This window comes from Leuciscus leuciscus, assembly GCF_965113295.1.
Source record: "Leuciscus leuciscus genome assembly, chromosome: 25".
Lineage (NCBI taxonomy): Eukaryota > Metazoa > Chordata > Actinopteri > Cypriniformes > Leuciscidae > Leuciscus > Leuciscus leuciscus.
The window spans coordinates 9852448-9877645 of record NC_138724.1 but is presented as its reverse complement, the minus strand read 5'-3'; the positions used below and the strand labels follow the sequence as shown (position 1 = coordinate 9877645).

Genomic DNA, 25198 nt, shown 5'->3' with positions numbered 1-25198 from the left:
GTGCTATGGCAGCTTCTGTCAAGTTCCCCGTGTGAGAACTAACCCGGTCTGCCCTCTAATGCAGCGTTAACTAGTCTTACATAGCAAGACCTTGACTCACGACAGAGGGTCTGGACCTTTTTACAGCATGTCTTTTCTAAGTGAGAAAATGTAACAGAAAAACAGTATATATAGACAAACACTCAAACAATATTACAGTAATATGGAAATTGGCATGAAATCAAAATGGTCCCAATTTATTTTGTCAATGTATGTTACTGGTCTTTTTGTGATATTTATGCATTCATAATTCATGATAGCTATAAAAACTCAAGGTTTATGGAAAATGTTATTCAAGTTCAAGTTCATTTTTGTATATATAGCACATTTTACAACAGCAACTGGCTGACCAAAGTGCTTTACAGAACAGCAAAATTAAAAGAAAATAATACCTGCATAACAACACAACACAAATAAGCACAGCAAAGCTAAGAGCGGCCTTATAACAGGTGTAGCAAAACAGTATCAGACTCAAATATAAAATAGTAAAACAGAGATGGCGGTATCAGACTGGGATAAAAAAATTGGAAAAACAGTGTCAGACTCAAAAAATTGTAAATCAGAGGAGGCAAGGCAGTATCAGACTCGAATATATAATGGTAATAACCAGGAGACATACGTCTCCTGACATACGTCTTTCGGATGAGACGTAAAACCGAGGTCCTGACTCTCTGTGGTCATTAAAAATCCCAGGAAGTCTTTCGAAAGAGTAGGGGTGTAACCCCGGTGTCCTGGCCAAATTTGCCCAGTGGCCTCTGTCCATCATGGCCTCCTAATCATCCCCATATACTGATTGGCTTCATCACTGTCTCCTCTCCACCAGAAAGCTGGTGTGTGGTGGGCGTTCTGGCGCAATATGGCCAAGTGGATGCTGCACAGCGTGTTTTTTTCTCGTCATAGTCGTGATGTTCATCTCAGTTCGGTACAGGCTTGTATCTCATATCTTATATCTCTCCAGTCGAGAGCCTGAGGACGCAGATATGCCAGTGTTTTTCTGTCATGCAATGTTCTTTTATAATTGTGTTTAATAAAATAACATCTGAATGAAATTTTATATCCTTAATATTTCTGTTATGTGGTAATCATTCTATAAAACCACTCTGCTGCACTCTTAGCACTCTTCTGCCTAAAAGCTCTCTTCTGCCACAACTATATTCACAATATAGCATAGCCTTCTGTGTCACATTGCTTAATTATACTATGGTCTGACTATATACTCAAATTCTGATCGGCTGGAAGGTGTGCGTTAAAACCATAGACTGTAAAAAATATGGACAAAGCGTCTGTGACGTCACCCATAGACTTCTGAAGAACGGTTTTGAGGCCGTTAATGGGGGGTATGGGTGGCGCCATATTGCAATACAAATGTTCAGAAAGGATAACTTACAGGTATGATGTGTTGTGTCAGATCATGGCCGAGACGTCAAATTTCAGGAATTCCACTCGGCGCAGCCTATGCTCGTTGTCAGCTGTCAATCAAGCTGTGAATCGCGCCCTTATTTGTCATACATTTTATATCTAAATACGATCTAAACTAACGAGTTAGAAAAAAATTCACCCCCCTCACAGTTGTCAGGCACTCGGAACCTATCGAAAAATACAATAAAAGTCCATGGGACCAACCTGTAAAAACATGAATTTATGCTGTGAAAACGGACATTTTAACATGGGGGTGTATGGACATTTGCTCCCTTTTGGGACCTGCCCCTAGCGGATTTTCGATGTATTGCAGTTTTTCGCACTTCCGGGTAGGCTTCATTTTTCAGATTAGAATGTTGCCGCTTGGTTAAAACTGTTTAATGTACAAGTAGTTCCAGTCAATTTAATCACCATCCTATATTAATACACTGCTTTCATACAAAGAAACATTCAGGACTCAGGAGCACAGAAAGTTATCAACTCTGCCCGTGGCTTTTATTATTAAAATAGTTTTGCTACTTAATTGCTAGTGTTTCTCAGCAACGAGGGAGTAACATCTCTGGTTTTGAAGTAATTAAACTCACATTAAACTTAATTCAAATAAATTCTATAATTCATACATTACTACTTTATCTCTGTTTAAAGTGGGCAGATTACTAGGTCTAAAGAGGCGTTACCTGCACATTTTTACCCTTCCAGTCAAACATTGCACTGCTAACTTCGCATTTTAATGCACTTCACGTTTGGTGGTTCTTTGCTTTCATGTCATTCATTAAAATGGTTTAATTCACAGCTAGTTGTGGATTATCCCTTACTTATACCACGTTTTAGAATGTGCGATTCTGATTGGCTTATAAATGTTTAGATACATTTTTCAATAACTGCACAGCTAAAGTAGTTCCAACCATTACAGTTCCATATCACTTTGCCAAATTATTTTAAAGAACTACCACAGCAAAATCACAAACACAATATTATAAACAATAGGATAATTATCTGTTAAAGCATGTTTTCTTTCTCGTGCTCTCTCTCCCACACACTCACTTGCACACACACAGACGTTCACATGCACAGAAACTTCTCTTCAGCGCTGCCTCATGACTTCATCAGTAAAATGTTTTTGCTACTGAAAAGCAAAGACATTTCTTAGTAGTGAGGTGTTAGTGTTGATATTTTTAAAGTAGACATTATTGTAGGCATAGTAGTGCAGTATTTTTCAGTAATTTAACAGCCTTTCGTTATATTCCTTGCGTAAACATACAGTGTCCTCCACTAATATTGGTACCCTTGGTAAATATGAGCAAAACAGGCTGTGGAAAATTCTTGCCTATTTATCCTCTTGGTTTTTCATTCAAAATATTCACAAGAATTTAACCTTTAATTTAAGAATATTTGTTTTCTTTTGATTATTTTACTTTATCATAAAACAAGTATTTTCTCAAATATTAAATAAATATTGGCGCGTGTGTATTTACTCTGGGCTTCCAGACTTTCTTGTGTGCATAAGTACAAATTATCCATGCTATTATTACACGTGTCAAGCCATCCTCCGTATTGTGTGTGATGCCAGTAAAGATTGTCCACTTCCAGGCTGATTCTTAACATCTCCAATTGATTTTAACTTCTTAATTATTGATAGTGGAACTTTCAACCCTTTACTGATTTGTTTCATTTCTGTACATTGTTACTGTATTCTTTGGACGTTTCTATTGTGATGGATAGGAATTTGGCCTGCATATTTATAGCATAGTTAAAAAACAGGAAGTCATGGCTGACCACTAAAGTATTGCTAATCAATCAAGTAACCTCAATGTACAAAATGAAAGGCAATGTGACCAGTTAGATTTTTTACTCGTGACGCATATTTTTTTCGGCGTGCATGTTTACCAATGAGTGCTTTCACACCGGGAGCAGGAGCGGCGTGTGAGCAGTAGTGAAACGGGGGTTTCGGCACGAGTCTATTTTTGCTGCACTGCTCACACTTAATTAAAATAAAAGCTCACTTGGACAAAATAAATATGATTTCACACAAAAAGTGCCAAAATGCACAGAATAAGCATGTCTAATGTGTTTAAACAAGAACTGGAGTATATCAGAAAAGAAAACCTCCCCATCTTAACAAACTTTCAAGACCATCAAGTTGTTGATGTAGCTGACGCTGACGATGTAGTTAGACGGTGTAGTTACGCTGGCTGTGTTGTTAAGCTGACGGTGTAGATACGCTGACGGTGTAGTTAGACGGTGTAGTGACGGTGTAGATACGCTGACGGTGTAGCTGACGGTGTAGTTACCCTGATGGTGTAGTTACGCTGGCTGTGTTGTTAAGCTGACGGTGTAGATACGCTGACGATGTAGTTACTCTGACGGTGTAGATACGCTGACGGTGTAGATACGCTGACGGTGTAGACACCGACGGTGTAGATACGCTGATGGTGTAGATACGCTGATTGTAGTTACGCTGACTGTAGTTACGCTGAAGATGTAGTTACGCTGATGGTGTAGATGCGCTGACGTTGTAGATGCGCTGACGGTGTAGTAGTGTTGTCACGATACCAAAATTATTGTTTCGATACCGATACCAAGTCAAGTATTGCGATTTCGATACTTTTTCGATACTTTTCCTGAAAAGGGAGAAACACTCTCAAATATCATTGCTGTGCTTTATTTTAAAACCGGGACAACATTCTAATCATATAACACACTAATAAATGAACATATGAACAGCAGATATATTAAACATTTGAACAAAATATGAAATATAAAAAATAAATTAGAGCAATGACATTCAAGGTAAAAAAATTATAAATTTAGCAGCATTATCTCATTTATCATAAGAAACATAAGAGCTTTATCTTGATTCTGAACTTTGAATAAAAATATGAACAGCGATTATATTAAACAATGTTTAATATTGGTAACATATGATAAGCCTCATTGGTGATATATTTGACATGTGGGGAGAGAGTTGTGGAAGGCCTATACTTCATGTTAAACATAAATATATAGCAGCAAAGACAACGTCGGCAGTGTTGACGGCAAAATAGGCTACAGAATAATTCGTTCTGTATTGAGAGGTGCAATATTTGAAAATCGATAATATTTTTTTTAATTACATTTATTGTATTTATGTCAAAACTTTCAAACATCAAAATGTCATTTATTAATATGTATTCGTGTCAAAATGACATAGAAACATCTTTTCCTATTCTATTTTGCCTGGAAACGCTTCCAACACGCTTGCGTGTCCGTGAAAAATAGGCGTCGGTTCTATTTCTAGCATGCACACGTTTTCCGCGCGTCTCGAGCTGCGCCCAGATGCATGTGTCACGCAGGCAGTTAACATGGGAGCCGAAATAAAAACGGACACGAAACGCAGCCAGTGTGTCGCCGGCCTTACAAATCTGGAACGCGGTCATTCTTAGAAGTATCGATACTAATAAATTAAGGAATCGTGACGTTTTTCATTTCCGATTTACATTTGAAGTATCGGTGCACCGTGCAACAGAGCAAGGTAGGCAACGTACTTCCATATGTCACTCCTCGCGTCATCTTTTTCTACGAGTCGTGGACCACTTGTGCTCGCACATGCAGCCATCTCGCTGTAGTGTTTTGTCCATGGTTTTGTCACATGACACTGACAGCGGCAGGTTCTTTGCTGCGTGCGTCAGGAAAAAAACACAGACGTCCATAGGGAGGCGTTTTTTTTTTTAATTTTAATTTTTTTTTAAGTATCGATACTGAAAAATGTAGGTATCGTGACGTTTTTAATTTCCGAGTATCGCGATACTTTTGAAGTATCGGTACACCGTGCAACACTACGGTGTAGATGCACGGTGTAGATGCGCTGACGGTGTAAAACGGTGTAGATGCGCTGACGGTGTAGAACGGTGTAGATGCGCTGACGGTGTAGATGCACTGACGGTGTAGATGCGCTGACAGTGTAGATATGCTGACGATGTAGATACGCTGATGTGAAGTTCAAGCTTGCGGTGTGAAATGGCCATAAGACTTTGGAGGGGTGCAAGTAATTGTGACGCAAATGGTTTGGAGAAAAATTTAAGTCATTTTATTTTCTGAATTTTGTGAATATTTTGAACAAAAGACCAAGAGCGACAGCAAAGACACTAATACTCAATCTCACTAATAAAGTCTGGAAAATAAACAGCATTTTTCTGTTTATCAGAATAATTGATGAACAAACAATTGTCAATCCTGCCTTTATCAAATACCAGTTAATTGACTATCATGATCATTTATTTAAATACTCTCCTCACATAAATTTTGCGTCCGAAAGGGTACTAAGGTCAACTGCAAAAACAACTTTGTCCATGCCTTTTCAGCGCTAATTGTTCGCTTAGTAGTCCTTAGTAAATCCTGATGCTAAGGATTTAGCATCAGGTGCTGTTAGGAAGTCTGGCGCCTAATATGCTATTTGTACATTTTGGTCATTATAGGATTTCTGTATGAATTCATATACAAATTTCTTGAACATGATTTGGAAGTCAAGTCTAGTCAAGTCACCTTTATTTATATAGCACTTTTTACAATACAGATTGTTTCAAAGCAGCTTTTCAGTGATAGCAGGAAAATAATCCAACAAAGCTTGTTTTGGCAGTACAGCAGATCTAGAAGAAAATAGTGTCCAGCTTAAAGGAACACGCCGACTTTTTGGGACTTTAGCTTATTCACCGTATCCCCCAGAGTTAGATAAGTCCATACATACCCTTCTCATCTCCGTGCGTGCCGTAACTCTGTCTGACGCATCCACCGCTAGCCTAGCTTAGCACAAAGACTGGAGGTAAACGGCTCCAGCTAGCATACTGCTCCCAATATGTGACAAAATAACGCCAACGTTTTCCTATTTACATGTGATTTGTATAGTCACAGCGTGTACAAATAACAAGGTCACATAAGACACAGCCATCTTCTAACTGTATACACACTGGGAACTATATTCTCAGAAGGCGAAGCACTGCTACTTGGGCCGAGTGATTAGCACAACACCTGCTCGGTGCTGCGAGCAAATCACTCCGCAGAAGTAGCTGTGCTTCGCCTTCTGTGAATATAGTTAAAGCTAAAGTCCCAAAACGTCGGCGTGTTCTTTTAAGTAAGTTCAGCGTTGATTCATTTTGGTTGTAAAAATTATTAGTTATTAAATTGGTTATTTTACAGCAGTTTTGGAGAAAACAGTGTTGTCATCATCCTGCTCAGTTCAGTTCTCATACAGCAGCGTTAGTGCAGTCAGATCAATAATATTACTGAATATTAAGTGTCCCCAACTAAGCAAGCCAGAGGCGACAGTGGCAGGGACCCAAACTCCATTAGGTGACAGAATGGAGAAAAAAAAAACTGTGTTGAGGTTTTTGGTCCAATACTTCTACTATCAGCTATGCATTTCGTTAATTTTGTGAGTTGGTAAGTTTCATCAGGGCGGTAAGAAATATAGAGCTGAGTATTATCAAGTTTTTGTTCCTATTGAGCAGATTGGATTGAAGCTGCTTAAAATAATGATGTTGCAGTAAAAACCAACACACGCTCCTGCAAATGCTTCTTATGTGTGTATGAAGGGTTTTATTGTTGTTCTGAAAAGGACATCCCATGCTCTCTTTGGACAGTATCGAATGCTTTTGAGAGATCGACAAAGGCCATAAACATGTCCTGATGTTGCTCCCGGCATTTTTCCTGAAGATGCCGGGCTGTGAAGATCATGTCGATCGTGCTCCTGTTCTTTCTAAACCCACACTGTGATTCTGGCAGCATTGACTTCAAGCACCTTGGCCATGACCTTACCACCAACAGAAAGGAGTGATATGCTCCTACTATTGCAGCGACAGCCTTGTCACCCCTGTTCTTATACAACCCCAAATCAGAAAAAGTTGGGACACTGTACAAATTGTGAGTAAAAAAGGAATGGAATAATTTACAAATCTCATAAACTTATATTTTATTCACAATAGAATATAGATAACATATCAAATGTTGAAAGTGAGACATTTTGAAATGTCATGCCAAATATTGGCTCATTTTGGATTTCATGAGAGCTACACATTCCCAAAAAGTTGGGACAGGTAGCAATAAGAGGCCGGAAAAGTTAAATGTACATATAAGGAACAGCTGGAGGACCAATTTGCAACTTATTAGGTCAATTGGCAACATGATTGGGTATAAAAAGAGCCTCTCAGAGTGGCAGTGTCTCTCAGAAGTCAAGATAGGCAGAGGATCACCAATTCCCCCAATGCTGCAGTGAAAAATAGTGCAGCAATATCAGAAAGGAGTTTCTCAGAGAAAAATTGCAAAGAGTTTGAAGTTATCATCTACAGTGCATAATATCATCCAAAGATTCAGAGAATCTGGAACAATCTCTTTGCGTAAGGCCCGGGTCAAGGCCGGAAAACCATACTGGATGCCCGTGATCTTCGGGCCCTTAGACGGCACTGCATCACATACAGGAATGCTACTGTAATGGAAATCACAACATGGGCTCAGGAATAATTCCAGAAAACATTGTCGGTGAAAACAATCCACCGTGCCATTCACCGTTGCCAGCTAAAACTCTATAGGTCAAAAAAGAAGCCATATCTAAACAGGATCTAGAAGCGCAGGCGTTTTCTCTGGGCCAAGGCTCATTAAAAATGGACTTCCTCTTTCAGGGAAGACCTTGCATTTTCCAACATGACAATGCCAGACCATAATACTGCATCAATTACAATATCATGGCTGCGTAGAAGAAGGATCCGGGTACTGAAATGGCCAGCCTGCAGTCCAGATCTTTCACCCATAGAAAACATTTGGTGCATCATAAAGAGGAAGATGCAACAAAGAAGACCTAAGACAGTTGAGCACTAGAAGCCTGTATTAGACAAGAATGGGACAACATTCCTATTCCTAAACTTGAGCAACTTGTCTCCTCAGTCCCCAGACGTTTGCAGACTGTTATAAAAAGAAGAGGGGATGCCAGACAGTGGTAAACATGGCCTTGTCCCAACTTTTTTGAAATGTGTTGATGTCATGAAATTTAAAATCAACTTATTTTTCCCTTAAAATGATACATTTTCTCAGTTTAAACATTTGATATGTCATCTATGTTGTATTCTGAATAAAATATTGAAATTTGAAACTTCCACATCATTGCATTCTTATTTTATTCACAATTTGTACAGTGTCCCAACTTTTTCTGATTTGGGTTTGTAGATGACTACAATGTTTGTATCTCTCCATTGCTGTGGGATGTTTTCATCAGTCCAGGCCTTGGTGATGTACTGGTAGAGGGTGCGCATACATATGTACCCTCCCTCCTTCAGTAACTCAGCAGGGATGTTATCAGCGCCAGGGGACTTGTTGTTCTTAAGGGAACGGACAGATGATAGAACCTCCTGGAAGGTTGCTGGTAGACTGAGATTGTGGATGGGATGATGTTCAGGAAATTCGTCCTGGATGGTGGGGACTGCATCAGAGTCTTGATTAAGCATGGTGTCAAAATGGTCCGCCCACCACAATAGGATACTATTCTGGTCCTTCAGAAGTGTTTGACCATCACACACACACACACACACACACACAAACTTAATAAAATGACAGTTTGGCTTATATTATTCTATTATTAGTCTTTTCACGACCAAAACAACAACTGGCTTTGTGATCTGATCTCAAATCCTTGTTTTAGCCACGCATAGTATAAAGATCTGGAGTGTGTTCTTTCAGTGTGCAAGTTTCTATTTGACCTTCAGCAGTGGATAAAGGTTGGAGTGTGTGTAGGTCTGTTAGGGTCCTCTGTTCACTCTGAAGTCGCTCTTGTTGGTTTAAAGTTTTCCCTCATTTCCCCTGGCGTTTTTTTCTGAAACACATGTACTACATAAACAGGCCTTTGTGTACAGGCCTGGGGAAAGCCAGAAAGTCTCTCTCTCACACACACACACACACAGAGTAAACAGAAACTTGTGCTTAAACTTTCTAAGCTTTCTTACAGTAACTTTTTATTTTTGTATTATAACTTTAATGTCGCTCAATTAAGTTTTACATTTGCAACTGCAAGGCTTCATTAACACACACTTTTATGTGAAACTATTTAAAAACAGAAGGATAAAACACAGCAACATAACCAGTGTCATAATACAGAATTTGTTTTATTTAATTTCAGATGCATGTCATTATTAAATGAATGGGTATTCCCAAAATGAAATTGTTCCTCTTATGGGATTCCAAACTATGATTTTCTTTGTTCTGTGAAAAGAAAATGAGAAATTTATTGCAATGTTCACTCTGTTCTTTTCCATACAGTGAATGAAAACAGGAAAAGGAGTAAGGAACAGAACAATTCATTAATTTATTATTTACTGATGATAATCTCTCTCAAATCTCATTCAAGTTTATGTATATAAATGTGGCTCATCCAGATTGACAGTCAAACAGACTGAAGACATAGGCTACTGTATAACTTGGGAAGCAGGAATATAGCAGACAAGTCATATGGATTGCTTGAATTATTTTATGGTCTGTTTTTGGGGGTAGTTTTTGGAAGAAAATAAGTCATACATTTGGAACAAATTACACACATGAAGGTGAACTGTCTTAAATGTTTCTTGGAGATGTTAAAGGTTATTGACTTTAATGATTTGAGACAATGACATATGACAGACTTCTTTAGAATGCATGGATTTTTCACAATATGGGATGCAGAACACAGAATATAAAGTCAAGTCAAGTCATCTTTATTTATATTGCACTTTATACAATACAGATCAAAGCAGTGATAACAGGAAATTACTGCAACAAAGATTGTTTTGCCTGTACGGCAGCTCTAGAAGAAAATCCTTGTCCAGTTTAAGTAAGTTAAGGGTTGATTCATTTCCGTTGTGAAAATCATTAGTTATCTGGAGAAAACAGTGATGTCATCGTCCAGCTCAGTTCAGTTCTCATACAATGTTGTCAAAGCAGGCAGATAAAAATATTAAGAATAATAAGTATCCCCAACTAAGCAAGCCAGAGGTGACAGTGGCAGGAACCCAAACTCTATCAGGTGACAGAGTGGAGGCTCAGTCGGGGGGCCAGTTCTCCTCTGGCCAACAAACGGAACAGTGTATGATTATGATTCATGCAGCATTATAGGTCAGAAGTCAGATTGGGAATCTGAATATTCAAAATATTTAATCTAGAAACTGGTTGAAGATTGGATTCATCACATCGGTATGGAGACAGGTGTTTTTATACAATCTCTGCTGACACTTCAGGGCTGTGTTGTGGTTGTGTCTACACGCAGATCCTCCATCAGATCTTGATATGGCCTCAATTTGGTTGACCACGGTAAACCTTGGGATAAACAGAGAGACTATTCTAATATTCAGATTCCCAATCTGACTTCTGACCTATAATGCTGCATGAATCATAATGAGGATGTGTAGATGTCATTCTACACATGTCATTAGTGTAGATGTCATTCTTCTTATGATATAACGAGTACATCAGGTGTGTTATAGGAAGTGTTCCCGGTTCCGGCTGACTTAATTTATGCAGGCTTTGAGGTCATGAACACATGAACTAACTTTTCTGCATTTGGCAGAGCATATGTCATAGTGTAGATATATTTTTAAGATAGAAGAATGCGGTTTTACAGATGCTAGAAATGTGGCTTTCAAATGAAAGATTGGTATCAAAGAGTACTCCCAGGTTCCTAACCGACGAAGAAGACTTGACCGAGCAGCCATCAAGCGTTAGACAGTTTTCTAGGTTAGTACGTGCAGAGGTTTTTGGTCCAATGATTAGAATCTCTGTTTTTTCAGAATTAAGTTTCGTCGGGGCATGAAGAAATATAAATCTGAGTATCATCAGTGGAAACTAACTCCATGCTTCCTAATGATATCTCCCAAGGGTAGCATGTACAGAGTGAACAGCAACGGTCCTAGTACTGAGCCTTGTGGTACACCATACTGAACTTGTGATCTATTTGACACCTCTTCATTTACTGCAACAAACTGATAACGGTCAGATAAGTATGATTTGAACCATGGCAATGCAAATCCACTAATGCCAACATAATTTTCGAGTCTTTTCAACAGAATGTTGTGGTCGATAGGATCAACTGTAGCACTAAGATCCAGTAACACTAATAAAGAGATACAACCACGATCGAATGATAAGAGCAAATCATTTGTAACTCTAATGAGAGCTGACTAAGTACTATGATACGGTCTAAATCCTGACTGGAAATCCTTGCAGATACTATTTCTTTCTAAAAAGGAAAATAGTTGTGAGGATACTGCCTTTATCCTTTAACTAGAAAAGTTTTCGGTACGTATACTGATGACAAAAGGGGCTTTCGCACTGGAGGAACCTTTTCATAGTTCCTAGAACTTTTGGCGGAAGTACCCGGATTTTGCCGTGTTCACACCGCAGGAACTAGGAATGATTTTAGTTCTAGGAGCTCCTTTTGGAGGAACTAATTTATTTCCTACTTCAGAGTAGGGTCTAAACCAACGCTATAGGAACTACCAGTGACGTTAGTGTATGCTGATTGGCCGAATGCACACAAAACACCAGCACCTGCCATTTTAAAAAAAGCTGTGTAAACACACAGATTATAGCCTGTATATGTACTCCACAAACTAACTCTACGAACATGGAAAACCGTAGATTGACCTCTTCATCTTTAGGCTAAGGAGAAAATCCAACGCAACTTTGAGGGGACCAAGCCAAACAAACATGATTATGTATTTCTGCTCAGCTAGCAACACTGGACATCAACCACATGGCATACGCTAATACTTTTTATATACTGTCTACTTAACAGTTCTATCTAATAACGTATTAGACAGGACTGTTAGACAGATCGTAAACTAATGAACATGGAAAATGTGAGCACTGTGTGCTCTGCCGTTCTTAGCGCCGTCAAAATAAAGGTCAGCCGCGCCGTCAAAATAAAAGTCACAACAACAAGCGCGGCTTACGTCACTTCAGAGTTCCTTCTGGCGGTGCGAATGCAACCAGGAACATTTTCCTTGGGGAACCAATAGTTCTTGGGGAACCACACTGGTGGTTAGATCTAAGTTCTCAGAACTACCTGGTGCGAAAGCCCCTAATGATGAATTAATGATATTAAGAAGAGGGTCTATGACTTCTGGAAGCTTCTCTTTCAGTAGCTTAGTCGGTATAGGGTCTAACATGTTGTTGATTTAGATGATTTTTGAGTGTAGCAAATTAGCTCAAAAGGGAAATATGAATAATTAATCATAACTCGTTATAATTATTTATAAATATTTGGATCAGTTAATCGAGTTAACTTCATGTAACTGAATTCATATTACAATCAAGTATCGTCTATCAACTCTTCAAAAAGGATATTTTCAGTAGCCACAGAAAAATAACTTTCTTAGCATGTAACTGTGATCATGACCATTAAATCGACTATAAAGTTTTAACTAAATGACGAACACATAACTAATCTAAAAAATGGGTAGAATGGAAAGTGAAAGTGACTGAAAAACCGAAACAGAACAGAAGAATGAAGTCATTTAACCTCTTGGAAGAACAATCAGTCCCTTATTTCAAAGCTCCTTTGTTAACAAAGGTGTTCACAACTTTAGCTAAACAGCGATTTAATATATCTCAGTGGGGAAACCCAAACATCACAGAGTCTGCCTTGGTGAGGGGTTGTAAAGATTAAGTGGAACAGTGGTGTGTTTGATTGGTCAAGTCATTGCAGTCGTTGTTGTCCGTCCTTGTAGACAACGGCGAGCGATGATGAAGATGCAGGAAGATCAGACACACATCTGGCACACAGGGCTGGAGGTTGTGGTGGTTTCCCTGGCCTATGGTGTAGCCAGTAGCAAGGTTTAGGTCTCTGAGTTTTCTGTCAAGCAGCAGGTGTTTTGAGAGAGTCATGGTCGTCCTCATGTCAGTTGGTGTGGTTGTTTGTGGTTGCAGGAAGTGGTTATGGGAGTTGTGTAGTGTGAGGAGAGTTTCAAACAGACCTAATGCTGATGGCAGAAGGGCAGCAGGTGGTTGTTAGCTTCTGCTCTCAGTCACAAGAAGTCTGAAGTTTGCAGTGTCACTCTGCTCTTGCGGCGTCGCTGACTTAAGCTGGTCTGAGTGGTGTTACGGTCAGAAGCGTGCTCTTCCCAGTACTCCTCAGATGAATACTGTTCAAGGAGTTCTCTTACTATTGTTAGAAGCTCCTGTAGGTCCGATGCAGGTGTGTCCAGTCGTCCTTGTGCAGCCTCTGAATGGCCGCTGTATGAAGGTCATAGAGGAGGATGTTGTTGCTGCCTGCTGTTGGAGATCCTGTGGTGTCTGCAGGATGAGGATGCTCCCATCCATGGCTCCTCCCAGTGGTAGGTCTGGTACCTGGGTCTTTTGCCATGGTTACCTTTCTGTCCTCGGCTGGCTAGGAGCCTTTTGGAGAAGCGTTTTGCATTTTAGCATTTTATGTGCCTTCTGATGCTAGCTCTGGATTCTGAGTTTTGTAGTTCACAGTTTCTGGTATGTTACAAACCCTTTTTGAGGAGGCCTTGTGTTTGTTAAAGGCCTTCTGTGTCAGGTCAAGCAGTTGTTGAATAGGCATTGTGTAGGGACAGGCCGTAATGCCTAAATGGTGACTTACAATCTGATGGAGGTTTTGGACGAAAAGACTCTTGAAGCTGGTGTCCTCCTCCATCCCAGGTTCGTTGTGAGCTCCGTAGAAAGCTCGTCTGTGGTAGTAAACATAGGGAGTTTCATGTCTGCCCTGTTTGGTGTCTAGGGCAGATCAGCCTTCTTTCAGACTTTTGGTCTGAGAATTCCTCTATGATGGCTTGTTTCAGCTGCTGGTAGTCGGATTGGATGTTTACTGGCTGCCGTGCCAGAATGCGTCACAACTCTGGGCTGGATATGATCCAGAGCAGATAATCTATCTTGGTGATTCACACTTGTTAAAGACTGCAGGTGAAAGTCAATGTCTCGTAGGTTGGCATGGACATCGTGGTCTCCTGCAAGCTCTGGTGTGAATGCAGGGATGTGTCTGGCCATTCGCATGATGTCTTTGAGTGTCATCAACATCAATTCCATGTGACAATATTAGATCTAAAGTATGATTACGACAATGAGTGGGTCCTGACAAGGGTCCTAACTCCAATATAGTTTAGATTGTCTATAAATGCCAATCCCAATGCATCTTTTTCATTATATACATTGATATTAAAATCACCAACAATTATGACTTTATCTGCAGCCAGTACTGACTCCAATAGAAAATCAGCAAATTCTTTAATAAAGTCTGCATGGTGCCCTGGTGGCCTGTATACAGTAGCCAGCACAAATGTCAAACAGGATTTATCACTTACACTAGATAGCATTATATAAAGCACCATTAATTCAGAAGAATTATATTTGAAACTAGACTTCTGAGGAATACTGAAGATATTGCTATAAATTACAGCAACTCCTCCCCCTTTGCCTTTTAGACGAGGCTCATGTCTATAACATGTCTATAACAGTCTCTATGTCTGACTCTTTGTCTGACGTCTGTGACGTGAGACAGCAAGCAGACGGTCGGTTTAGCCAGCCTCTCTGCTTCCTGACCTGTGCCCCAGTTAGTCAAGGTTCATCTCTAAGACTATATATCATATTAGTAGAGAGAAGAGTGGCACCACCCTAGGAGGGATGAATACCATCTCTTTACAACAGGTCAGGTCTTCCCCAAAAACGTTTCCAATTGTCTATAAACTCTATATTATTCGGCGGACACCACTTAGACAGCCAGCCATTGAATGACGACAGTCTGCTACGAATCTCATCACTCAGGGAGGGGGCTTGTGAGTTAACACAGCTCTTTAATGTTAATTTTAGTGATTTCCCACTGGTAAAGTCGAAAGTCATTAGTGCAGACGTGAATAATAATCTTAGAGTATTTGCGATTAGCATTAGCCAGCACGTTTAAATTTGCTTTAAAAAGCACCTATTAACCCTCTGGAGTCTGAGCGGTTTTTTGGGCCCTGGGGGTGTTCTGACATGCTCTGACATTTGTGCTTTTTTCAGTTGCTTATAAACATATTAATGGCAAAGGTGTAAATTCACTCTATATAGCACAAACAGGACTACAATAATATGTGAGCCACATGTATGTACATGTTTTCATTTTTTGAGAGAATAATGTTTATGCATGGTTATCGAAAAAACTAAAAATTTAAGTTTTTGAAATAAGGCCACAAAACACATACTAAATATGTGGCAATAAGACTTTTGACTAATGGATGTCGTCGCCTATAGTTTTTTCTTCAAAATTATGTGAAAATAGTCTTGCTTTATCGTTCACATAAAACCATACATTGATTTAAATTGATGTAAAACAGGTTTTGCTTGGAAAGCCAATATGCGAGGGGGGCGTGAACGAGGAGTGGTTTACACCTTAGAATACAATGTCCCACCCACTCTGCATAATGACGAGCCATTCACTCAGGTGTGACACTGACTGAGCCACAATGCAAGGACAAAAGATATATTTAGAAGAAGACTTATATTGACCATTTAAGATTTTGCTTACATCTATCTTGTAAATATGTTTTGCTATTTTATTAAAACGGTTACAATTACAACAATAATTACAATTTCAACAATATTTCAAGTGTACTCTTTCTTTGTAAAAAAAAATTATTATAGGCCTACATTTTATCTATGTATTCATTAGTTTGAATATAGCCAACATTGGAACAGCTAACATCTTAGTTGATGACTTTATTTTTGACAAAAATAGTATTTTATATATAGAAATTGCTAAACAAAAGCTTATTTGATGTGGCAGTATATTCTACAGTAAAAACTGTACCCAAATCTACTAAACAAAATGTTGTCTTTCATATTTCGTCTGACTGTAACGTTGTTTTTATGAAATATTAGGGCATATTGTTAATTTGCAGTTTAATACGTTGCTTATACAAAGCCTTAATTTTATTTCAACATTCAGTCGATTTTTACTCATCTCAGTATAGCAATACAGTTTGCTAAAACATCATCATTCATTCTCACACGCGATTTAAATTTTAACTGTCTTTGCCAGCTGTGGTAAACAGCGCGCATCTCTGCCGTTTATTCATTCATAAACAGAAACCCACGTGAAGAAATTCACGTGAGAAGGAAAAAACTTACTAGTATTCCTCAGCTCGCTCCTCGATATACCCGCACTTCTGAGGGACATTTTCCATTAGTATTATTCCTCACAGCGCTGCAAGACGGTGTAAACAAGAAATGATCTAAATAAACTTGTGTGTTTTCTCGAGCTGATGGGGGCGTTCACAGGATTGCCTCAGCCATTTGCGTTTGAATAGCGCGCGCTCTCCGTGGGCGTGTCACATTACATCTGAATTAGCTGTAATGAGGTCGACTGGAATCGCTCTCTTTTAATACAGATTTCACAAGATGAGAATATTTGTTTTTTATATAAATTACTTCATTTAAAAGAAGAGAATTCAAGCTTCATGCCTGTGTGTCTGTATGCCTGTTTGACTGAGTATTCGCTGAGTTATTGTTCATTTTCGGACGCGTTTCAGAATGGACTTCACTGGCAGAGAGAAGGCAGAACTCGCTTCGTGTTTATTTTTCTTTATTTGGCAAAAAGCACAACACTTTGTTTTTATTGTGAGTATACACAAAAATAATACACATTTAACAGAATCGATTGATGTATGAAACTCCTATGGAAAATCAAAGTCAACAGAGTATTTATGAGTTTCTTTTACACTGATAAAAAAAAAGCGAGCTGGTATCGCCGGCGATACCGTAGACCTCAGGGGGTTAAGCAAAATTAAATTTTACATGGTGTTTGAACATAAATGTGTGCTGGCAGTGTGTGTACAAAACCACCCTATAATGGTAAAAATCTACCCAGTGCTTTTTTGAAATCCCCATAAATCATAAACACTGTCTCAGAACAACCCGTTCTTAGATTTGGGGCAATGTGACATACTTTTGCACAAGCCCCTCCCACAACTGTTGACTGACCCTGCCGTATTTGCATAGACCTGCTCTGAGTGAGTTGTACACAGTCCGCCATTATGTCGACACCGGAGCAGCTGTAGACATGAATGTCTCCTAAGCGATTGAGGTGTTTTGTTATAAGATGTTAGAATGAACATGGCAGTCTTCATTTACTCTCGTTGTTACTTGAGGATGGATCTGTACCAACTGTTCGTCATCCTGCTTATAGTCTCCGGATCGATAGGCCTAACGTTACTTATCATGGCAGTAATGGAAGGGAGAGCGCTCACTTTATTACAGTTCATCTGAGTTGTTTTACGGAAATTAAGTTTACCAGTTTATCAAGCACCCCCTTAAAAGCTATGTATATATTTGTTTACTGTTAGTTGTAACGGGTGTTTCTGTTTAATTTGCTGTGTATGTTGATGATGTTGAGAGAGTTTATGGATAAGACTTTAATGCACTCTTTTTATACTGTGTTTATTCAGCTCTTACGGTGATTTTCTGGAGTAAAACTGACGCTTCATCTTTTGTGTGATGTACAATAAACTTCATAAAACGCAACAGTAAATTTTTGGCCATCATTCGGACGTGGTCCTCTACAACAGGCTTGTAATAATAGGGGATATAAGCAAGATGAAAAATAAGTTATAACCATAATTGAACTAAACTATACCTGTTCTATCTCCATACAGCATATATTCTCTGGCTCTGTGGGCATTATTTTCCAACTCCGGGTCGAAATGAACACCGGTACTGAGAGTTTCTGTTATGATATTAGCATTCCGTGAGGCTCCGCCTTCTGTGCCGGCAGCAGCAGCTCATTTGCATTTAAAGGGATACACACTAAAACGGCGTGTTTTTAAAAGTGACAATTTAAACATGCTGTAAAAAATGATCTGTTGGGTAGTTTGAGCTAAAACTTGACATACACACTTTGGGGACATCAAAGACTTATTTTGCATCTTGTGCAAAGGGGCATAATAGGTGCCCTTTAATGTCCGGAGCTCTGACTCCCGGTAAACATGTGACTATGGTGGTTGATGTCTCTATTTTTACGTTCCGTGTAATGGAATCGCCAATAACTACGGCACTTTCAACAGGATTCTCAGTGGGTGCTTCACTGAGTGGAGAGAGCTTGTTTGATATTTGAATCGGAACAGAACAGCTGTGTTTTGTACCGCAACTATGCCGTCAACTGGAACCGAACAATGTGTGGGGCTCGCTAAGCTGTCGCATCCAAAGCAGTATCTAAAGCCCTTGCATTCTTACAAGATTTGGCAAAGGCTGCGATAATTTTATGGGCAGCTTGTCAGTGCAGCATGGTTCTGTGATTAGTAGTAAATGCTGCTCCATCTGAAAGTTCTCGCACAGACACCTCAAATATGCCCCGCAGAAGTAGATAATGCATTTCATTCCAGGAAATCCCTTTGGGCATCGTACTACTGCTGTAGCTGAATAAACAGAAGATTGAAATGCTTTGATTTAATAAATGTTGTCTTTTGTTGGACAAGAGGTTCATAAATGCTTCTCATGTTTGGAAGGATTTTTGACGTCTGTTGCTTTTTCAAATCCACGTTATAAACAGCATTTACTACTGGATCACAGAGGCATACGTCACTGACAAGCTGTACATAAAAAATAATCGCAGCCTTTGCGATTTTATAATCGCAATAAGCCAACTTGGTTTAAGCGCGATTTCATGTTAATTGTGATTAATCGTGCAAACCTATTTCTTACCATCCTCAATTAAAGTTTGGATGTGTGTCTCTAGTTCTGAAATCTTCTCTGTCAGCCTGTATTTCACTGCATTTATGACATGTGAAACCCTCGTCGCTGACAGAGAAGGCCATGCTAAACATGGCAGGCAGAGCAAGTGACAATGATAGGAGAAGAGGACATGACTCACCATGTTTGTTGACTGATCCAACTCAATGCAGCTGTTTGATGGATGGCAGGTAGCAGGCTAGCAAAATTTTTACGTGTTGTGCTAGCGATGGCGATTTAGATTAAAGCTTTAGATTAAACCTAGCAATGTCAGATTAATGTGGCAGACAATATTAGATCAGTTCAGATATATTGTTATGATTAAGTTATATTAAGCAATATAAACAGCATGGAAAGATAGAAAATAGTGATTAAAAACAAAGCTATACGGAGCAACAAACACAATCCACTTTGGGAGACAGGAAACCGCTGTGCAACAGTGAAAACAGTCTCAAAATTAAACAAAATTAAACCAGAACTGGGCATTATAAATGTATGGGCATAATAGTATAATTTAGTATTGTATATGTCAACTCTCTCAATATTTTCTATTGTACAGTACTTATTACTCAACATGCAGCACATTTTTAAGCAGATCACTAATATTAGACTATGACTTGTTGTGCTTTTGTCTTTTTTTACCCTTTTTAAAAATTAATTTCCTAAGTAATGGAAAGTAGGTACAGAGAATGCATCTTTCCCCTTGTAACACAGGGCCTCTCATGGATTATTACTTTAATGAGATAAACACTAAGTAGGAATGACAAACCTTTCCGCATGATGTATGTGAATCAGTTGTCCTAATGCACTGATTTATGATGGTTTTGTGTGTTTTTCTTCTGTGCAGAGGTAGTTCACTCGAGCAGGTCTAATCTGCACAGAGCTCATAGTGAGGAGACTCCCAGTTCCAGCAGCCCCCGTGGACGGTCAGCACAAATCTCTTTATTTTACCATTGTTTATGTCTGACTATTTTTTTGTGTGCGTGTTTTATACTTTTGTTTCATGTCTTCTGCTGTTTTTCTCTCTCTCATGTACTAGTCAACACATCCTTGCGTCCTAGTTATGCATCTAGTTATGCAACACTAGTTATGCATCCTTGCATAACATTCTAAATGGGCTGAAGAATTACAAGTGTGTGTTAGGGTTTGGTGGTATGACCAAATTTTTATCATGGCAATGATCTGTATATAACAATATAGTTTTGCTGGAAATTCTTCTATGGTTTACATATTAAATAACTATAATTATATGTACATATTTAAGTGATCCAGTGAATTAAACTTTATTTTCTTTATTATTTGGAATTTGAGAAATGAAATCCCAAAAATATGATTATTAGTAACAAATGACCTTTATTCAACAAAAGACTCAAAATGGTTTAACATACATTATAATATAGTTTGGTAACCCTTTTCATTAGTTAACATTAGCTAACTACATTGGTTAACATGAACTAATAATGAACTACAAAGTTGTATTTATTAACATTAGTTAATGCACTGTGAACTAACATGAACAAACAATGAACACCTGTATTTTTATTAACTAACATTAACAAAGATTAACAAATACAGTAACAAATGTATTTTTCATGGTTAGTTCATGTTAGGTAATACATTAACTCATTTTATAACTCAAAGTATGAAAATGTTAATTCTATCAAACCAGGAGCTTAATTGCCGTACCCACCACCAGAATGTTCCAAACAAGCATGTCTGGCATACGGTGGCCCAGTAGTGCACAACACAACGCAATTTAAACAACACAACGGAAACAGGCTACAACAATCCGGCGCTTCGTCTTTTTGAATTAATCGCTGTTAGAATTAAATGAGCCGAGGGATTTAATGCAGGGTCTAATAATCTAACAAAATCCAAATTTTGATATCCAATATATTTTTATGAACCCTTGAAATTTCTATGGGGCAATATATTATCATTCTATTGCGCATTCAGCCCATTTCACGGTGCCGTTTCTTAACCACGTGGGTTAAAGTTAACATGCAGGATTTATACTAGTGGCAATGGACTAATGAAATCAACATTTTTAACAGTTTTTACCTACCAATGTTTTGAATAGACCTTTGAACACATATTACTCTTAAATTCATTTCACATAGCGGTTTCTCACGGCCACGTAAATTATGTTTTAAAGCTAAAATTTGAGCTTTTTACTGAGGTAATGGTCTAACAATATTACTAATTTTAAACAGCTTTTACTTTACCAGGCTTTTTAAATGACACTTTAAATTAATGAATTTCTTTAGACCATTATCTCTGGTATAAAGTCCTTAGCTTTAACACCCTTCTATAAGTGGCCAAGAAAGGGAGCATTTCCGTTGTATTGTGGCTTGTTTCTGTTGTGTTGTGGCGATTTTGTTGTGTTGTGGCTTGTTTCCGCTGTGTTGTTCACATTTCCTTGCGTTGTGCACTACTGGGTCACCTTACTGGCAAGCAAATGTGTTGCTTGGACATTTTTGTGATAAATATTATCTAGTTAGTTTTAGGCCCGATTTACTAAGATCCTAAATAAAGAAATTTCCTTGGATAGTTTAAAATAATTTCATGCACTTTTTGTGGGCACGCAGCTGATTTACTAAAAATACTTGCCCCACGTACAAAAAGGTTGTACACACCCATAATTAAAATGATTCACTTTGTGTGTGGGATTACAGAAGCATAACAAAAAAATACACAGCACCAGCATTACCAGCATACGTGCATACAATCACTCCACTGTGTGTCTTATATGAATCTCTCATATATTTTCAGAAGTTCAGGTCGTTCATCTGGGGGTTCTTGTGGAGATTCTCCAGCTGACATGAGAGGAGCTGTTCTCACTAATGGTGAACTGAATGGAGAACCCGCAGAAACCCCATGCCGTCGCAACTCAAAGACGACTATCAACAGCCTGAGCAATGCTGGTTAGATACACACACGTTCGAATTTACAAACATACAAACTCACTCAGGCTGCTGTGAAATATGATCAAAGCACACTATGATACAATGTGATGAGGGCTCATTTCAATCTAATACTACAATCAATGTGTTAATTCACAAAAGGTGCTTTTATTTTGACAAAGTATTATTGAATTGTTAAAGTTTATGAGAATTATTGTGCTTATAATAATAAGCATATCCTGCCCTTTATTTTCTTTCATCTGTGTTATTTTATTAGCTCTGATGTGTCAGTAGCTTTAAGAATTCCTGCCTACTAAAAGCTAGATAAAGTTTACCAAACGTGATATAAATATATAGCAAAAACTCTTTCAATTGACACTTAACATCGTCACCATGATAAATATTACCCAACCCTACTTAGGCCCTAGTAAACACTCTTTGAGGGCTCTGATTTGGTAAGATGTTATTTCTGACTTTTTTGTTGGTCTTTTTGCTTGGTGCTAAGGTAAAGGTGAGACACCTACTAATGGGATCGAGGGCGGTCACCTGTCACGTCCAGCTCTGTCTTCACCATCACTGAGCTCAGACCCCCCTGCTGGGACGGACAGTCCTGCCCCACCGCCAGCCACAGATGCCCCACCCACCACTGACCAGACCAGTATAACCACAGAGACACAAGCCACTGATGCACTGCCCACTGGGTACGTCAGAGAGATGGGGTTGATTTTAAACATGAACACATGCCATATCAGTTTTCTTGATGATTTTCATCTCTTGCAGTTGGGAACAGCGAATTCTTCCTCATGGACGAGTCTATTATGTGGATCATAACACAAAGACCACCACATGGGAGAGACCCCTCCCACCAGGGTGTGTATCTGTCTTTTTCACGTGCTTTTACATGCTGATAGCCTGGTAATGTTTATGGAAGGAGTTTGTAGACTTCAATCTCTAACAATTTGCACATTAACATCTAAAATTACTTCACCACCCTAAAAGGTGAAGTTATCTAAGATTAGGGGTGCGATATTGTATTGTCTATGATGACAGTGTTTCTCAACTGATGGGTCGCAGAGTGTGTAGTCAATGAAACAACCACAACGAACGTAATTCTAAATGTTTTTCCGCATGATTTTGAAATGCGTGCCTGAATATACCCACGCATGCCCACTGTGCCTGGCAAGAGGTTCCTTAGAGCTTGAGCTGATGCCTAAAAGCTTTGGGAGAGGGGAGGTACAGGTGGCACAGAGCAAACATCAGCTTCCAATATTGCACAACATGGCCTCTGTCAGGGCGGGAGAGAAACCTCAGGTGGAGCCCAGGGCCTCAACTAGCCTCAGCTCGGGATTGGCAGCTGAAGGTTTACCTAGGGAAGCAGCTGAAGTTTCCGGATAACATTGCAAGGACAACATTCAGTCTTAATATCTGACTCTTCCAAGCAAGTGGTCATGTTGGAACTTACCTTCGCTTTTAAAGACCGGATAGAGGCTGCATGGGCTTTGCAGGACAGTCTGTACATCGGACACTCAGTCTCCTTGGTATTAGATGGTTTTAGGAAAGAAGAGTCACGAGAACATCATAGAAGCTGCAGAAAAAGCTTCAAGGTGGCTGTGGATCAAGAGGGGTGCTCAATGGCGAGGGTGTCTGATGATCGAATATCTGAAACACCCTATGACACTGTGTTTATCACTGATGATGTGTCCAAGTTGCACCATTGGGTGTTTCAGAAACCAAACTTGCCCTAGGTTTGACATATCATGCCATTTGTATTGTTCTTCTTCTTAGCTTTTAGTCTTTTTCGCTTTTTAGTCGTAGTTCTTCGGATGAGACGTTAAACCGGGGTCCTGACTCTCTGTGGTCAATAAAAATCCTAGGATGTCCTTCGGGAAAAGAGTAGGGGTTTAACCCCGGCATCCTGGCCACATTTGCCCATTGGCCTCTGTCCATCTAATCATCCCCATATACTGATTGGCTTCATCACTCTCTCCTTCTTTGCGTTCTGGTGCAATTTCATCCAGGTGGTGCTGCACATTGGTTGAGGAGATTCCCCACTTCCATATGTAAAGCAATTTATGCACCCAGAAAAGCGCTATATAAATGTAACAAATTAATTAGCTTGAAAAAGAATGTCTGCCTTTGACTTCAGTGTGGTGAGTCTGGTTTGAGCAACAATATCGCAATCAAACTTTTCCAGTAAATGTGGGTTAGTCCTGCACGTCATATTGAGGAAGTTTAGCCTACTTCTCCTTACAGCACTGTTTCAGCTCTGTGATGTGGGTCAGATTCATTGCATATATCAGCTCTCTTTAATTCCATTGAATTATTATTGAATTATGGTCAAAACTTTTCTGCCGTTTCAAAACATTTACATTTCTTCTGCTTTAATCATTCAGTGTGTTTAGGGTGACTGACACCTTGAAATGTTCATGTTGATTTTTCTGTTATAGCACAGAATCTATCAATGATGGGAAGTTGCCCTAGTCCAGAGGCAGCAAAACAGCCCAACACTACTATACCACAACTGTGCTTCAGAAGATCTGATGTAGATTTTTGTGCAGAAATGCGGAGGGTTAGCAAAATTTCTAGCATAACTGTTCTGTAACGTGCTGTTCACACAGGAGTTACAGTGGAAGGGAGGCTTTTGAAACACATTTTTAAAAGTTGATGCTGAAAAAACATGTGTGGCAAAGGTCAATGGTGTTGTCTGGTACATGTTTGCATTGGAAAATATGCAAGATGTGTCCTTCAAGAACTGCCCCTGAAAGTTCAAGACAAGTAATAAAGCTATAACAGTGGTGTCAGTGGATCACAACATTGTGTGGAAGAGAAAACAGAAAACATAAGTTTGGCTTCAGCTTGAACTCTGTTTGCGTACATATATTTACAATTCACTTTTTTGCATGGCCACTTAATACACCTATCTGGAGCTGGTGTTAATCTGTGATCCGTGTTTGTATTGTAGTTGGGAGAAGCGTGTGGACCAGCGTGGAAGGTTTTACTATGTGGATCACAACACCAGAACCACAACATGGCAGCGGCCCACAGCAGAGTCCGTGCGCAACTATGAGCAGTGGCAGTCTCAGCGCAGTCAGCTCCAGGGAGCCATGCAGCAGTTTAACCAGAGATACCTC

At 39.2% G+C, this 25198-nt stretch overlaps 1 protein-coding gene and 1 long non-coding RNA gene across 4 annotated transcripts in view; one reads left to right on the top strand and one right to left on the bottom strand.

Annotated features, from left to right (window-relative positions):
* The window catches only part of wwp2 (WW domain containing E3 ubiquitin protein ligase 2), a 59651-nt gene that overhangs the window by 8758 nt on the left and 25695 nt on the right, over nucleotides 1–25198 (top strand). For all 3 annotated transcript variants that reach the window (XM_082160430.1, XM_082160428.1, XM_082160429.1), the window contains exons 6-10: nucleotides 20012–20090; nucleotides 21937–22088; nucleotides 22573–22768; nucleotides 22848–22937; nucleotides 25030–25198. The exon at nucleotides 25030–25198 is cut by the window's right edge and continues 6 nt beyond it. In XM_082160430.1, the coding sequence (XP_082016556.1) occupies nucleotides 20012–20090; nucleotides 21937–22088; nucleotides 22573–22768; nucleotides 22848–22937; nucleotides 25030–25198 (686 nt within the window). The remainder of the gene's footprint in view (nucleotides 1–20011; nucleotides 20091–21936; nucleotides 22089–22572; nucleotides 22769–22847; nucleotides 22938–25029) is intronic.
* Nucleotides 6106–11123, bottom strand: LOC309491130. The gene is made up of 2 exons (XR_014202923.1): nucleotides 10871–11123; nucleotides 6106–10783 (listed from the first exon to the last, which is right to left on the bottom strand). It is a non-coding gene; the product is annotated as an uncharacterized lncRNA (long non-coding RNA).